This window comes from Falco punctatus (assembly GCF_963210335.1).
Source record: "Falco punctatus genome assembly, chromosome: 4".
NCBI lineage: Eukaryota > Metazoa > Chordata > Aves > Falconiformes > Falconidae > Falco > Falco punctatus.
The window spans coordinates 107390644-107408298 of record NC_137583.1 but is presented as its reverse complement, the minus strand read 5'-3'; the positions used below and the strand labels follow the sequence as shown (position 1 = coordinate 107408298).

Genomic DNA, 17655 nt, shown 5'->3' with positions numbered 1-17655 from the left:
ATGAATATTTATTGTTGGCAAATCCAACAAACTTCAACAAAACAATAAACTTCAACAAAAAGCTCACATGAATTGTGCACTTGGGTTAGGTTTAGCAATTATTAATAACCTATTATGTTTAAGAAATGCTGTTTCTAGTTCAAGAAATGTTAAATACAGGAAAAGATCCAGCATCTGAGACTGTCAGCTGGCTCACTACTGGAAATTACTATTCTGAAGCATTCAGACATCATTAAAGGTGGGAATAATACAACAGTCATGTTCCTTTCCCTTTCTTTTTCTCCTGTCCTTTATATTTAATCAGAAATCAGAGAAGGATATGACCTCACAGGCAACCTACTTTCCTCTTCTGCCAATGCAGACTCATTCTCTATGAGACTACCCATTTCTGAGAGCTTTTCAAAGCCTGTCTTTAAAGTATTCTGATGTTTTTTCCTTTGTTAATTTTGATATATTATTTTACAGTCTAACAGCTCCCTGTTAGTAAGGTTTTCCTGATAGTCAGCCTGAAGCTTTCTCTCATAATTCATTCTCTTAACTGTAAATTCCTTTATTCAGATTCAGTTCTATTTATGCCACACCAGACTGCACTGTTCTTCTGTTATTATAATGTTATGTTTTGAGCTGAAGTATAATTTTTTATTTCAATTATTTCTCTTACTGCAAGGCAGAATCTTATACTGAAGTGAATATCTACAGTACAAATTATTTTTGCCCCCAAATATCTGTTAGTAAATTTCTGAGGTCTATCTTACTTTATTTTCTGTGTGTTTTCATAAGCCTTCATAAAAAAGAAACACTGTCTTTCTGTTTTCCTTGATATTTATACTGCCTGTTTATTCATTACTACCCCTGAAGTATATTAGGGATGCTTGCTTTCTCCTCCAGACTTGTGAAGATATTAAGAAAATACACAACTCTGTACTATGCAAAAAATACTGTAAGAGGACAATCTGTCCTCTTCATACTTTTAATACCTTGACTTTACTTGGCTTATTCTTCCTCTCCCCATAACCCATTCCTATCAAAACTATTTAAATAAGTTTTGTAGAATTACATTTATCTTCCTAATATATGTTATTTGTAAGTTTGGGACTACTACTTAGTCTTAGGTTCAACTCTTTTCTTGAGGCTATATACTATGTTGCAGCATTTTTCCATTTTACTACAACATCAAATTAGACTTTTATGTTGTTAAGTATTGCAGTTATGGCTTGACATTTATACAGTCACCTTTTCCCTCCCTTTCTACATTTTCTATTGAGTTGTTAAAAGTAATTCACAATTACATTTTGGAAATTCACACCTATAAATGAAACTTTCTTTTTTTCATTTAAGGCAAAGCCAACCTTGCTTTAAAGCACTGAAAAAAAAAAAAAAATTAAAGTGTCATTTTTCTGTCACTGCAACTGCACATATGGCTTGCCAGCTCTTTAAGGAGTGATCAAAATGAATGAAATGTCTAGAGTTCCAGACATTGAAGGCAAAATTCTGCCTCAAACCCACAGTCAATCCACAGTTACTCATGGCTCATCCAAGCTGCCTGCTCTGTGCTGACCCAGACTGACTATAGTAGCCACAACCAGGCGGGACTGCAATGCTGTGCAGACACATGGACACGACCACATCCAAAGTTACACCTGGCCCAATAAGCTGCCCCGCACCCCCCAGAACGGGGATGCATAATACACCACCAGCTGAAGGGATCTGAGCCAGTTTAATGTAAAAAGGACTCCCTGGGCTGACTCCAGACACAGACATTGTTATCTCCATGCCTCAACTTTTAACATGCCCCGTCACACCTGTATTACTAGTCTCCAAAAGCCCATTATTACAGTAGAGGAAAGTTCACTGATACTGAACTGATACTAAAATTAAGTAAATAAACCATACAATGCTAATGATTTTCTCCTTGCCTACTTCTTTGTGTCCTATTACCGCATTTCTTCTTACAGAAAAACAACAGGTAGAATATGTCTTTGATTCAGTATGTCCTTCATCACTGCACTGAGGGTCTTCATCAAGTTCTTTAATCCGTAGCTGAACAGACTTTATCTGCACTGGGAATGCCACTGTCACAAAGACAACACTGGGGTGTCATTTACTGTAATGCTGCCAACTGAATAAAATCTAAGAGATAGAAGAAGTACTCCTTTTTAGCCCGATTCCTCTAATCCTAAATTTAAAGGAAAAAAATAGCCTAACACAACGAAATAAAATAGAAGGAATTGAATTAAATAATGCTTTGCAAACACTTACAGTCCATAAATCTGTGGAGCGATTTCCAGTCGGTTCAGATGCATGTACAGCTCAATATCATGTTTCTTCAGCAGATGATCCTGAATTTGGTTTACCTTCGCTACAATAGCAATAGATGGGCCTAAGTCCTGTGGCCTTGCAAATGGCATAGGTGTAATCATCACATCCTTCTCCTGCAGACACAGAAAATGGGGGGAAAAAAGAATATTCCATGAAACCTTGCTTTCATGCAGAAACAGGACCGTCTACAAGAGATTTGTTTCGTTGTAATCGTTGGCTTCCAAATAAACATATAAAAAATTAATAACTCGCTTCTTTTCCAGCAAAATAAAATTATCCACTATCTCAATTATCCACTTCTGTTGAAGGTACTGCGGGAATCCCCTTCCCAGGCATGCCAAGGTTCATCCCCTTGTTCTGCATGTCAATTTTTATGTGCGTGCTTTACTTTTCATGCTCTGACAAAGTGTTGACAGCTTTATTTTAGCTTTAATATCATCAGTCTGAGTCAGTCCACAGCAAAGCAGATAAATGGTAACTTAGTAGAGAATATATGCCCTCAGAGGACAATAAATTGCCTACCAAATAGGAAATAACTTACTTTCAAACAATCCTTCCTAAACAGGCTTCCCTTGCTCAGAAAATCTGGTGGCTGTACCTCCAAATCTACACAACTTTGATATGATAAAGCATCAGAAGACTTATAAAAGAGAAAAGAAAAAGAACAGTGAGATGAACCTGACAGTTAGAAGGTAGTTGGTTGGACTTGGAGGTTGTGCAAACTATGTCATGATCTAGAATGTGACACACACCATGTGAAAACAGAGGAAGAAAACTACTGGAGTATTAGCATCCTTGAACCTGATACTGCTTTCAATTTACTCTTGCAAAAGAGTGAAGTATTATTGAAAAAGAGACAGAATGCTAGAAAGAAATGCAGCAAGTAATAAACCGCACTGCATAGGAAACACGTAAAAAGGAAGATGAGAAATAAAACAGAACAAGTCAAACCTATCAAGAGAAAGATTGGGGAAAGGGAAATGGAGAATTAAGCTGTCAGAAACAATGTTGAAGTTATAAAAGAGGGAAAATTGGAACAGTAAGTAGAGAAGATTTTGCAATGACTTTGTTGCAATCTGTCATCATGGTGCTCTGACCTGAATGAAAGCTTCACTTTAAAAAATAGTTACTGTTTTTCTAACCCTTTTGCTCAGTATATTGATAGAGAAGCATTATCGAGGTCAAAGAGTTAATAATTTCAGAAGACTTCATTACAGCTTAAACTGTAGAAAGACAAATTCACTTGGTTCAATACAGTGAAAAGCACATTATTTTTAAAATTCAATAACAAAGTTTGGTTGTACAAACTATGCCCAAGGTTGTTCCCTATGTTTATAGTCCCTCTTCAATCCCATTCTCTCTCTGTCAACATTTTAAGAGGATGGAAGCGAAGTACCCATATTTCACAATCATTTACAACATGGTTTAACATTCAAGTGGGCATTGAACATTTAATAATTTCTACCAAAAAGCTCATTTTTTATGTCGATCTCCTTTGCTTGAAATATTTTTTCTTAATGATTCCATTTCTGTACTGCAGAAAATATGGTATGATGCTGAGCAGTGAATTCAGGTAAAATGTTTCTATTTAAGGATCTGATTGATTATAAATTGTATCTTCAAATCTGCTTAATTGTTGCTTAGCTATGGCAATTGCAGCAAAGGGACTGATCTGTTACAGTGCAGTGGTCTGGCAATGCTGTTGTGGTACCAAGACATATTCATTTAAGAAGCCCTAGCAAACAGCTTGACAAAAGCTCCCTTAGACTATCAAATAAAGCTCACTGAAATGGCATCCTTCCATTCAACATCTTTTCTGTTCTACCAAACAGAAATTTAAAATAAAACATCTAGCATCTTAGGGACCAATAAGAAATGTTGCTACTTAATTAAATACTAAAGTTCTTCATAGCTGCAGGTACATTGAGAAAGGATATTTCTCCTACCTCCCTTTTTGATTATTCTAGTAACTTCTTTATTATCAAATCAGGAAGCCTTCTTTTTACCCTGTTATTTGTTTCTGCATTGTATGGCTATTTCCTATTGCTGTTATTTCAGACCCATTTCATTATTTTCTTGGTCATGTGCTAGAATGCAAAATACTGGAAAAGGGTATCCACTAATCTCTTCTATCTATACAGAAAAACACTCTAGAAGTAAGATCTGATAACAGTGCCTTAATGTTAAATGTCAGTCTAGAGTATTTTTTTGCGTAAACATACCAATTTCTAATCAAAAGTTTGTAATACTACATATTCCTAGACTGCATGTTCCATCAGTTGACACACATCTGGGGTATGAACTTTATTCTGATTTACTCAAGTTAAGTTTAATTTCAGCTTGACCACTGCATGCACTCATAACTCTGATGACTCAAAACATCTGTATTTTTAAGCTTTTCTTGACTGTAGGCATAGATTCTTGTATAGAAATCTCAACATTAGAATCTTTCTACTTATTTGAACTTGTAATACGAGAAGACGAGCTAGTTGCTCAGATTAACCTTTACATCATTAGTTGTCTGTGGGTTTAAAGCCATCTTTACAAAACTAGAAGACAGACTGTTGGACACTGGCTCAAGTGCCACAATATTCTGAATGTCAGAACTAGTGCAACCTTCCTCTTACGGAGAAATGCCAAAACCAGTTATTTGTCACTTGCCGCCTTTGTGCACCTTGGCATAATGCAGCACTGACACGCTGCTGCCTGTCAGGCTGCCCATCAACACGGCTAAGTGCATCAAATAATATGTGCTGGCTTGCCATTTAAAAAAGCATGAGGTAAGTAAAAGGTATCCATCAAAATGCAGTTCATCAGCATCTCAGAAATGTCATTAACAGAAATCTTCAAAGCATGACAGCAGCTGTGGGGACAGGAGTTGCAATCGATAATCAATGCCTTGACTGTCCATGCCTCCTGAATTGGTGCACTCCTCCAAGAGGGACAGTGGATGACCAGAGTGCTTATGATACGTCTGTTGTCTCCTCTCACACAGTTTGGTTGAGAAAATGACAATATATTTAGTCAGTTGAAATTATTCCAAAAAATCACACCCGCTGGTGTGAGAGAAACAACCCAAACAGAAAGATGTTAAAATAAACTAATACAATCAGCTGCCAAAATGTTTAACTAGAAGTGACACAGCGTCTCTGAGTGTCTGTGCCTAAAGCACAGAAGCCAAGTGGACAACACGGTACTGTGCCCCTGCCCATACTCACTATCTATTAAGTCACCACGAGACAAAACATCCGTTTTCTTTTTGTGAGCTTCTACGTCTTGGAAATAATTTGAGTGCATGGGTTTAGTTGTCTGCTGCTAACACAAAATACAAATGATCAGTCCCAAAGGGATGAGGTTCACGACGAATAGACAAGAAGGGGGACGGCTCAGAGATGTGCTATGCTGTTTATAGGACAGCATCAGATTAACCTCTAAGAACAGTTTAAACGTGGACACCAGTGAAATACGGCTGAAAAATTTAGATCAAGTATTAGGAACAGAGTCACCAAATCCTGCCACAAAACATCACCTACCACAACACAAACCGGAATGGCTGGCAGTCGATACTAATAGCATTTATATATTCATGCATTTAGGAAACAAATGCTACAGCAGTAAAGAGAGGCTAGGACATAGCACACGTATAAAGCACGGACAGATTTCTCTCATTAACCGCTAGGGAATGCAGTAGCTGGAGAAGCTCCTCTAATGGCAATTGGGAGTAATGGAACCAACTGTTAGAGGCTATAAAATGTAACATGTCTCTCGGAGCACATGCTTTCATTGCTTCCTTTGTGAAGATTCAGACTTTATTATGTAGCTAACCCTCAAAGTCATGATTGTAAAAGGCATACGTACAAGCAAAGATTATTAAAGATTATACATGTTTGCAAAGAACAAGAACAAACAACCAGATATTAATCCATGCGCTTTGCATTGTTAATTTTTTATGCCGTGAAAGGACTAGAAAGGGCAATGTAAACTTTCACCTTCTACCCAAGCACTGCAAATCTGTAAGCAGACCTAGTTATTTCCCAGAATAAAACTCAGCCTTAGACTTTATCACCTCTGTCACAGAAATTGGAACAAATACATTTGAATACACTGAATTCTGAAAAGCTACACTCAAGAGAAACATGCCTCACAGCTTTGTTGTTGGAATAAAAGTGACTGTGTAGTAACTTCATAAAATTTGTATCTCATGCTTTATCTTTAGTTACTGAGAATTATGTAAAAACTCAAATCCAAACAGTAATTTTTAATTGTAGATATCTTAGGCCAAGATGCCCGTGCTCCATGTTTAATGAAATATATACACGGATACATTTAAACATTTAAAGAAAATAGAAGCTTTTATGCGAGTCTTGAGTGAACACCTTTTTCTTCAACAGATAGGCAGCACCACCGTTCAGCCTAGTATTGCCTAAGTACAGTTTGCACACATGTGGACATCCAAACCCAACCAAATTCTTATTACTTTTTTTGTAACTCTAGACACTCACCCCATGGGCTATGTGAAAAATGCTGAAATGAATCAAACTGGAACTAAGTTTGGAGGACAACTCTTTTAGGATACAATACATTGAAAGTCTTGGCAATACCTGTCATATGGCTGCGTTCTACTAGAGCCTTCTACATAAACTCCATCACACAAATCATTCTTCGGAATTTTAAAAAAAGAGAGAAATTTAAACAGGGAAAGAGACAGGAAAAAAGTGCTCCAAGTAAACACTGAGCAATGGACTGAGGGAATTGTCTCTCACGCGATGCACGAGAAATGGTTACAGGCGAGGACTAGATGGTGCCTAGAAGGTCCCTGCAAAGAACAGTTCTGTAGAACTAAACTCAGAGCACAGAAAAAGCTTTTCTATGAAAAGAAGGAACATACTAAATACAGTGGTGTCTGCATAACTACACAGGCGATGTGAGGGCACAGCCATTCCCTCTGTTTGAATACCCTGAGGTCAAGAAGAAAAAAAGGAAGAAAATGGAGCGATGAAGTCAGGGAAAGATGCACCCTGACCTTTGATGAACAGTCTGGTTAAAGTTTTGGTTTCACAGCAAATTGTTTATATTGTAAGCAGCTGAAACCAATTCAAGCCTCAATATGTTAAACACTGCCTATATGCATTTATTTAACATCACATTTACACAGGTTTGGGGCATGTAGATGTGCCTATGACAGGCATTCTTCTGACTGCAGCTCAAGAGCATCACTCACACATAGGAGAATCTATGTTTGCACATTCTGATTACCAAGTGATCTTGCAACACATAGGAACTCTCAACTGGAAGACTTTCCGTAGGTGCTTATGACCGAATTCTGAGGAACCTCTAAAGAATATAAACTTGGTCGAGCCTGCTTTAACCAAGTTGTTTAAGAGAACATGCCTTATTAGCCTCAAATTACCTCAATCATATGAAAAATAATTTGCTTAAAAATACAACAAATGCATCTTAGAACAGTATTTACCTTCTGACTGTCATGTTCAAAAGTTGAAAACCAATGTTCTGCTGTTTTCATAAGATGTGTGAACATTGCACTGAAAAGGAAACCCCCAGAAACTTGGTGTTAAATAATGTATTACAAATAAGAGCAAATAAAATGTAAAGGAAGTTGTTAAAACTTACTAGGCATCATGTTCCAGATATTCAGGATTCAAAAGAACTTTCATTTCCTCACTGAAAAAGGCAACAGTGAACAATCCAAATGTGAATGTTTATTTTTGGTCAGCTTTCTGCATGTACTATTATGTATTTATAAGCCAACTTTCATATAAAGTGCAAATGAGAAAACTAGCCTTTTTAATTAAAAAGAGCAACTCCATTGAACAAATGAAGTCTTTCCTTTTTATAAAGATCAAAAACAAATTAGCTGCCTTGTCTGCACTACAATGAAGTAACCATCTAATTATTCCAAATAACAAATTACTGAATGTCACAATGTATTATTTGAATATGCTTGATCTAGAATAATTGATTGCTGCACAATCTATCACTGTTTGTCCCAAACAAAAAAAAAAATGGTTACTGGTCAAATATGCAGTATCAAAACATTAATTTATTTTGTTTTAATAGCCTGTATTTTTATTGTACTTTAACAGCAATTAATCAGTGACAGCACCTCTTTTCCATCTACTTTGCTGCTTAGCTCTACTTTTTTGAGTGGGGATGGAACAGAATGCTGTGCATAACACGTCGTTATTTTAAGTTACTGAGCCCTGAAGAGCATCTTCTAGGTAATTTCAGGATATCTAAGGACAGACATTGAATAAGAACACACACTTGTAAATAATCTCCATCCTTGTTCTTAACTGCCTTTGGACAATCACATTGAAGGGTGTTAACAGAGGTTTTATTACACAGTGCATGTAATTAAATTGGCTTTTATTCACTGCCGGACTCCAAAAGAGAATACGTAAAGACAAATGAAAAGAAATTACCCAAATATCACAGGTGATACAAGAAGGCAACTAGTTTCTTTAAAAAAGAATAAAAGCTTTACATATACAGCAAGAAAAGAAGCATCTGAATTTGGTTGACACAATCATGTGTGATGTAATATTTTATACATATGTGTATGATTATACACACACACAGTTTGAGTGAAATGGCGAATCAATAGCGAACGTTAATGTTACTACCAACTCAAAGGATAGTCAGAGATTGCAGCTACAACACTGCAGGTGATGAAAGAAATATCAATCACAACAATTTGTCTACATTGATTTTTTTCTCTTTTAAGATACAAGGAAAAAGAGTTGGTAACATGTCTGTTCTGTGACTGTAGCTCTCTAATCTGCCTCCTCTCTGCAATGCCAAAACCTAAACCATTTCTGGCAATAACAATGAGGTGAAATGGTAGGTAGGTATGTAAGCTTTTTGATTAAGATTGTCCTTAGGTTTCTTGTCTCCCCTTTTTTTGCCAGCTAATACCTCTGAAGGGGTCGATGTCTACACTTTTAATCCTCCTTTCAGAAGCTATAATAGAGAAGATGAAATAAGGACATTCCCATCAAAGCACAAGGATGCAACTATTTCCGTATCAGTTTATCAATTATAAAGAAAGAATTAAGGAACACATATCTCTAAGTTCTAGTCCAGCCAAATTAAAGTGAATTTCAATACTATACAAATAAAACACGATGCTTGCCTTGGTTGTGCAGCTTCACTGGCATGTGAAAAAGCCTGGTGGTCACAATGCAGGATAAAGATAATCGGAGCTAAAAGTTCATGCATACCCTAAACATAAAGGAAGCAAAAATATAGTAAGATTTTCCAGTCACTAATGCATAGCATCAGGCAGCCAGCAATATTAGGTGCAGAGTAACTAAAACCATGAACATTTACATTCTTAACAGAACAGTTTTATCATCAATGTTTTTTATCTTAAATTCTGATTAAATCCAAGTGTGTATTTTTCTGTAATATACAGAAGCAAGTTATTCTCCCTTTTTCTAACACAACAGACAACAAACTGGCAATGGTAGGCAACCCTGCACCTGGCAGTTTACTCCAAAATCTATGTTCATAAATATGAATTTTGTTTATGGTAATTACAATCATGATCCACAGTACAAAGATCTGCAAAAGGGAAAAATTACAAAATTTAAAATAATTTTTTATTTGATAACGTTCCAAAACCATAGATGGAAGTGTAACAGTAACCTTCAGAGGAGACAAAGACAGCTATTTGGGAAATCAGAAAATGAAACTTTCATTCCTACAGACGTGGGAAATAAAACGAGTTTTTTTTTTCCCTTTTTAAAAAATTGTTACGTCAATATTACAAATAAACTCATAATGCAATGCATAGAAGACCTGGTTCTGTTCTACTACAGACTATTACTTACATATGCAATCTATATTAAGTTACAGAAAAACCACAGAAACATGCAGGAATTGGGACAGAAAAAAATGGTGGATAGTCAAGAACTTGGGCCAGCGTTAAAAGCATGGCTCAGCCACCTAGGCCAGACATTGATGCTTTCATCCAGAGCTCACCGGGAACAAAAAAGAGGTCTTTATTTGTTGTGGTTCACCTGAGGCTTGTCAATTTGTTACCAGGAACAGAAGCAACTGCTTCAGAAACAAGCGATGCAGTTGGCAAGCAGTGACATGCTGGCAGGTAAAACTACAGCCTGCAGAATGAAGCCTCATCTTCAGCAGATGTTCAGCCCCTTCCCTCAGATTAGATCAGAGAAAAGGAGGATTTGTGGTTATCATAACTGGGGAATTTGGTTATGGCGGGTTGGGCTGCCAGTGGTGGACCAGCAAAGCAGGCAGGAACTGTGCAAGCTATAGGTTGGGGTAGGGGTCAGGCATACAAAATAAATGAGGGAGCCCTTTGGTGATGGAAGGGATGTGGGATGAAGGCTTGAGACCTGTCTGGCTGCCTCTAGACACAGGGATCACTTCAACGGGAGGGAAGTCGACCTCAGCCCACAAACACCCACCGCAGCCAGGGTTTGGTGCCAGGTGCCCCAGCTATCCTTGCTGGGTCTTGCTCTGGCTATAGGTGAAAGAGCATGCTGCCAGCAGGGCTCCACTTCAAAGGTGCAACTACTTCACCAAGCGGAGCCTCAGTGCCAGCTCCAGGTGAGTGCTCTGGGCAGACTGGGGTGCCAGGAAGACCATCTTGTCTACCCCGTTGGCAGAAAGAGCACCAGGGATGGCCCACCAAGCTCACAGGCATTTCAGGTTGCCGTTGGAAGTCCAATAACAAGTCCTTAGACAGGAGCTGTTCTACTTCTGTGCCTGCAGTCCCAAGCTAGGAAGCCTCTCCACTTGCTTTTCCAGCCCTTTACGTGATGGACAGATGTGGGCAATGGAAGAGTTACACGCTTGTGCAGTCACGCTGCTGCCTTGCTGGTATATCAGTTGATATTCTATGTAGCATTTGAGGAGTATTCAGTATCAGTGAGTTAGCTTATCTGCTTCATACGTACCTAGCAGATCCATTAACTACTAAAAAGCTTTAACTTTTATTGGAAATAATGGGGATTTTCCTTAAGTCGTCTAAACTAAGCACGGATGTAGATGTAGAAGCCCTCTCTAGATCATGGTCTATTTTGAGTGCGCTTGGAGGCATGTTAGTGAATCTTATCTGTTCATAAGACGAAATTCCAATACCTAGCAGCACTGAAGAAAAAAACAAAAAGAGGTCTGGAAATTTCTCTGTGTGCTATCAACTGAAATCCTAGGAAATTTAATTTTACTTTCTTCAGGACTGAGATGACTGTTACAGCGTTAAGTGTAGAGTTGCCGCAATAGCAGTGAGTTGACTGGACAAAGCTAAAGACAGCAAAACTCCTGAAGTCTGGATATTTTCTTTCTCTTCCTGTTTCTGAACCTTTAGGGACTACTTCAGAAGATGAAGGATAAACAGAAATTCAGTTAGGAAAAAAAAAAAAAAAAGATTAAAGCCCATATAGCCACTTGATTTCAGGAGCTGATGTAAAATTCCCAAACCCAATAATATGAGTTAAGACTACAAATTAACAGCCTTAGATTTCTGAAAGTCTTATGGTCATCCCAAGAGGGGAAGCAATAGTAGAGATGGGGAGATAGGTCCAGGATTAGACAATAAATATAAATGGCAAAAATATTTAAATAAACTGTAGATAACCTGGGTTGTACTTTCATACATACTCACAGCCCCCGGTTAATTAATAGCTCCATGTCTAATCTTTTATTTGTCCTGATATATTAACATGAAATAAGATAAATAGAAATGCCAAAAACTTGACTATCTAATAAAACTACCACCTAAGCTGTAAACACATAAGCTGAAGAAAAATAAAGAGGACATAAAATAAGAATTAGTTATAGAAGATAAAAGCACATCATACATATTTCCAACATAATATATCAACTTTATAATAAAGTAGAATCATAATGTGGCTGTCCACATACAACAAAAACAAAACAGATGATGAAATATCAGGATTTCGAAAAAATACCTCTGATCTTTCAGTTACAAGAGTACTTCAAACATTTAGAGATTTTTAGCTTGGCAAGAAAAGCTACCAGTGTAATATGCACACACATATTTTTTCAATGCTGCAGTTTACTAAAACTCTTTAGTGTTAATAAATAAGTTGACAGAGCTCAGATAATTTTATGACACTTCCCAGCTACAACAAAATATCGATTTCATAATACAGTCTATGGTTTAGAAAGAAAACCAGAAATACAGCATTTCTACAATCAAAAGTGAATCAATGCGTTTCAAAATCATATTGACTTCTCTAAGGGCAATCAAATCATGAGCAAGCAATAGTTAGCCTAGCGATTTAGCTTAATTGTCACTATTTCTTTTCAGTATAACTAGGACCAGAATTTTGGCACCAGTCTTACAGAAGAAAGCTAAGAGTAATTTTTACATATTCTCAAGTACAATATACTATTCTCTTTAGATTTTATATTTACAGCTGCTATTTAAAAATTCAAAGATCCCAGTGAGGATTCTGTCTTTAAAATCTGTAATACAGCTTCACAACGTTCTACTCCATTTGACTAGGGACAGAAATATCCTTTTCCTCATCACATGAAATGTTACTTCACGCTGGTCAAAAACCCACAAACCCTACTACAAAGACAACTTTCATGCATATATGCATATTAAACAAACATTATTGATTGCTTCTCATAAGACTATATGCTGATGCTATGCAATAGTTTCAATAAAATGTTGTAAGCTTCGGATACATTTTATTTACATTTATAAGTATGCAAATTGTCAAGGAACTATAACTTTTCCCAAGTATTTTGAAAGAGAAACATTAGGTCCTGTACAGATGCTGACAAACAAAAGGATAAGTTTTCATTTATTGGCCAAGTGTTAAAATTCTAACAGCAAATGTAGCTCTTGTATGAGGCCATACAAATGAGAAAGAAGAATTCTCATATAGGACAACAGGACCAGTCCCATGATGGATGACAAACTGTTCAATTTGCGCTTTTTATTGAGGTCACTGTGAAGAGAGTAGCTTGGAGGTGATCTGTTATTGAGGACTTAATGGTAACCTTCATAATTTTCAAGAATATATGCTAGACTTTGAAGTAATGGAAATTATTATGGGAAGTGGGGCTTCAGTCAATGGTAAAACCAGAACCAATAAAAATAGTAGGACAGGAAGATTGACTGCAACGAAGGTATTTGCTAAAAGACAGAAAAAAGCATATCCTGTTGCCAACACAAACTCTTATTTCCTATTAGCTAATTCAGAGAAGGATACTGATGGACATGAAAGAAATGTTATCTAAAAAGAGACGGACATGGGACAAAAAAGCAGGATTGTTACTAATAAGTTAACAGGAATATTAATTTAATAAAAACCAAAACCAAATAAAACTACCTTTTTAAAATGAGGTAAGGAAAAAAAAAAAAGCTCTTAAGTGACACATGCCCACAAGAGAGGAAAACCACTATCGTTTGCTGTTTCGTGGACTTGGCACACCACCACAAGACTTGGGTGATATACTGAACACATTTGAGAGAGATTAAATCAACAGTTTTTCATGATCCAAATTTATTTTGTTTTCTGCACTCCACCTCTCCCCTTAGTCCTGTGGCAACCCCTTCCTGGAATTACTGCGCTACCGCTGCACACCAGTTGAGAACAGAGGTAAAGAAGTTTTCTTTGTCAACAGCCTGTAGGCTCGCAAAATTGAACCTGTTCTTTTATCTGCCTATGTTCATTTAGCCCACCAAGCAGTCTTTATTAAAGCTGAGGCATCAGGCAGTCAAAGTTCATTAATACCATTTATATAATCTCTGCAGTTTCAATTAACTCAGCAAGACATTCTACTACATGATAACAGTCTCATTAATTCAATAAAATCCCATAACTATTAACAATATGGTCTATGTTAAACGGGGTGTCACCTAGTAGAAAATAATAGCTTTAACAGCTTGTGATGAAACGCAGGGCTTTTTTTTTTTTTTTTTTTTTTTATATATATATATATATTTGATCTGGCTAAATATTCCATCCTTATGTAGAAAGGTATTATTTCTTGGTAAGAAAACAAGAGGATTTTAAATATGAGCAGAGGGTAATTAAGTCCTTTTAAGTCATATCAAAGAGTAAAATAATACTTCTTGTTCAATAAATGATAGACTAAATTAGCTGGAATGTGTTCTTCCATTTCCCCATCATCAGTACTCTGGTCTATACTCACTAGAAAGGGGAGGCTGAATAAAAGTGTTTTCTTTAGCAGTGCCCTTCAAAATACAGCTCACAAATCTCAATTTTTTTCTTGTTCTCATGCAAGCCTATTCCTTGCTCACAGTCTGTCAAACATGAGACATAACCAGCTGATAGAGATTTCATAGGCTCAATAATGATATATTTGATTTTGATATAATCTGTAAGACGGTTCTTCAGAAGTAACTGTTCCTTCAACTTGCATGTGTCAGTTTTTTCATGAAACACCACTGGTTTCCCGGCTTGAGGACTGGGTGGGCACAAACCATGCCTTATAAAAAACTTCCCATTTACTGAACCTCTGTATTTTTGTCATGAAAAATATTCTTGTCATGAAAAATACAGTTTATGCTTTGTCCGTGCGTATAGGGTATCCCTGATTTTGTCAGTCCCTACTCACCCTAGAGTTAACAGCCTGAAGAAACAAATACAAATATACTTACATCTATACTATACATACTAATATGCTCTGCATATTAGTCTTGTTGTATTAATTCAGTACCAAGCATATACTCACTTCAAAACCTTCACAACAAATGTTAAATTAATTCAGCCTTCATCCCATGCAGCTGCATAGTCAGGATAGCTTTAAGGCTTTCTTTACCATTTTCTCAAAAATGGTTTGAGCAGGCTCTCCTTCAGGTAGCACTGTAAAAGTGGTATTTGTAGCACCCTTATCCTTCAGTCAAAGGCATCTGTCAGCTGCACTGTCTTGGGATGCTACAGGGTTAGATAAAGGATCTACTCACTAACGTACTGCATAGCTTTAGCACTTTGAGGAAGAACTTAAAATATTATTTAAAATAGTAAACTTTGCCTAGATTTCTAAAGCCATTGTTTATGTTTTTTCTTTAATTCAGTACCATTTTTAATCCTGCTGCATGCTTTCTTCCTTTATCTAAGCAGAGAAAGCCTTTTTTTTTTTCTTTCTTAGCCAACACTGAAAAAAAAGATGTTTATAAAGAAATTTGAAGTTAGACAACTTAGCAACATTACAGAAAACAATTTGAGGGACTGTGTTATGAGGAAAAAGCATATGTTATTCAATGAGTTTACTTTTCTTACTATCCAGCTGACAAGCAGCTCTTTGATTACTTTAGCATTATGATACAACTTCAGATACAACAGAACTACATTATTGTCAAACTGTACAGAACACGTTGAGTCAATGAATGCCACCTGTACAGTATTTTCATTACCTGTTTATAAAGCAACTGCTCATTTTCTCTGGCGTAGCAGAACAGAACATCTGTAAGAATCTTCCTCACATTCTCTTGCTGGAAATACTGCATTTCAGGAAAGCTGAAAATGAAGAAATACAGCGAAAGTAAACAATAGAGCACATAGAATCTCAGTTGTTGGTCTTCTAGAAATGGGTTTAGGTGAAACAGCACCTCCCTCATCTGTATTCCCACCACTCTAAATTCTCGGTATCCTAGATTAAAAATACTTCTAAAGACTTGTTTTGCAACCAAAGTTCTCTCTTTAATATATACCAGTCCACTACACAGATACGATGGTAGCACTGGTTATATTTAAATAAGTAATCCCCTTTAATATCATGAAAATGAGAGATATGCAAGGATGAAATACAATGGCAGACTATTTTAACTGTCAACTTCTTACAAACAGCCAATCCACTGAAAATGAATGACTTGGAGAATCTAATCAAAGTAAAACTATGTACCATACGAGTGCATGCCTGCCTAAAGCCTCGGGTTCCTTGGTTCCTAACAATTTGACTTGAAGCAGAATGAAAGGAGACTGAACGAGAGGCAATAACTGAAGCAAAGATCTACCCTGTCCTTCCTGCACACAGACCCTTACTGCCAAACCTAGCACCCCAGAAGACCTGTTCTGGTCCCAGGTCGCACAGCATACCAAGAGAAACTGAAGTCCAAGGCTGTGCTCCACCAATTGTCAGTCCTTCACCAATGAATCTAAAACTTCTAGGAACGCTTAGAAAAGGAGTGTGACCAAAAAACCCAAGCAGACACTTCTCCCCTCATAAAACCAAGCCAGCTGAAAAGACAACTGTTGAAAACAATTATTTATTGATTAATTTGGTTCAGGTTCTGGAAAAATAAGTACCGAAGATTAAATTTCCATAGGTAAAAGACGCACTTGATATGATGTCCTCCCATTTTTTATATCTGTGTTAGGTTGGCAATGGAAACTGGATCATCAGCATGCCCTGCGGTTTCACAAATAATGCTTAGCTCTGCTCTTCATTTTTCTCAAGATAAAAGTTGGGCAAAGGAAGGTACAAGAGCTACAATATGTTAAGGAAATTTGTAAAATTCCAGTTTAAAACAGGAATAAAATGGAAGAAAGACGAGTATGTCAGAAGAAGCATATACACAAGGGTTCGATATTTCATGAACATTTGAAAAATTACTAGCGTTTTAATTACAAGATTATTAACATGTCTCATAACTGACAGGAGAACCAGTATCCTAAGCTCCAAAATACCTTACTAGCATCTTTTGTGGTACAATATAATCAGGCATTTCACCGACTTCAGTAGCTGTCTCAAATAAACTTTACAATTATGGAATCATTTGATACTCTGACATGGCAAATATCCTTCCAGCAAAATAGAATGAAGTGGACCTAGTGTGAGAATAAGGGAAAAAAAGCTTCTGGGAAAATCCTGTTATCTGCTGATAATCCAGGAAAATGTAAATATTTATATTCTGTAACTATTCTGAAGCAACTCTCACCTGTGCCTCCCGCTCCTTGACTGTTGGAGGTAGAAACTAAAGTGGCTATGTAGGATGTACTTTAATGAATAAATTCACAAAAAAAAGTATTTTCAGGCTTACAGAAAAATTACTAGATGGCAAAAAATGTTTCAAAAGCAACCACCCCAAACCACATTCAGCTATAGGGAGCAATAACAAATACAAAAAATCTGGAAAGGTAGAATACTAAAAAGCAAGGAAAAGTTTGACAAAGAAAACCAGAAGAATACTTAAAACAGTGTGCTTCAGGCTAAATTGCTGAAATAAAGGCTACAGTATTGTCAGTTTTAAAATGAAATAACAGATTTCAGATAAGCTTTCTTCAAGCAAACTTTGTTTTTCCTGCTTCCCAGGTCTGAGCTACAATGCTAAACTCTAGA

General features: G+C 36.7%; 1 protein-coding gene across 6 annotated transcripts in view; it reads right to left on the bottom strand.

Moving 5' to 3' along the window:
- Positions 1 to 17655, bottom strand: part of TBC1D5 (TBC1 domain family member 5) — a 366944-nt gene that overhangs the window by 162606 nt on the left and 186683 nt on the right. For all 6 annotated transcript variants that reach the window (XM_080386447.1, XM_080386448.1, XM_080386446.1 and 3 more), the window contains 5 exons: positions 15731 to 15833; positions 9473 to 9561; positions 7951 to 8001; positions 7793 to 7862; positions 2260 to 2432 (listed from right to left, as the gene is read on the bottom strand). In XM_080386447.1, coding sequence (XP_080242573.1) covers positions 2260 to 2432; positions 7793 to 7862; positions 7951 to 8001; positions 9473 to 9561; positions 15731 to 15833 — 486 coding nt within the window. The remainder of the gene's footprint in view (positions 1 to 2259; positions 2433 to 7792; positions 7863 to 7950; positions 8002 to 9472; positions 9562 to 15730; positions 15834 to 17655) is intronic.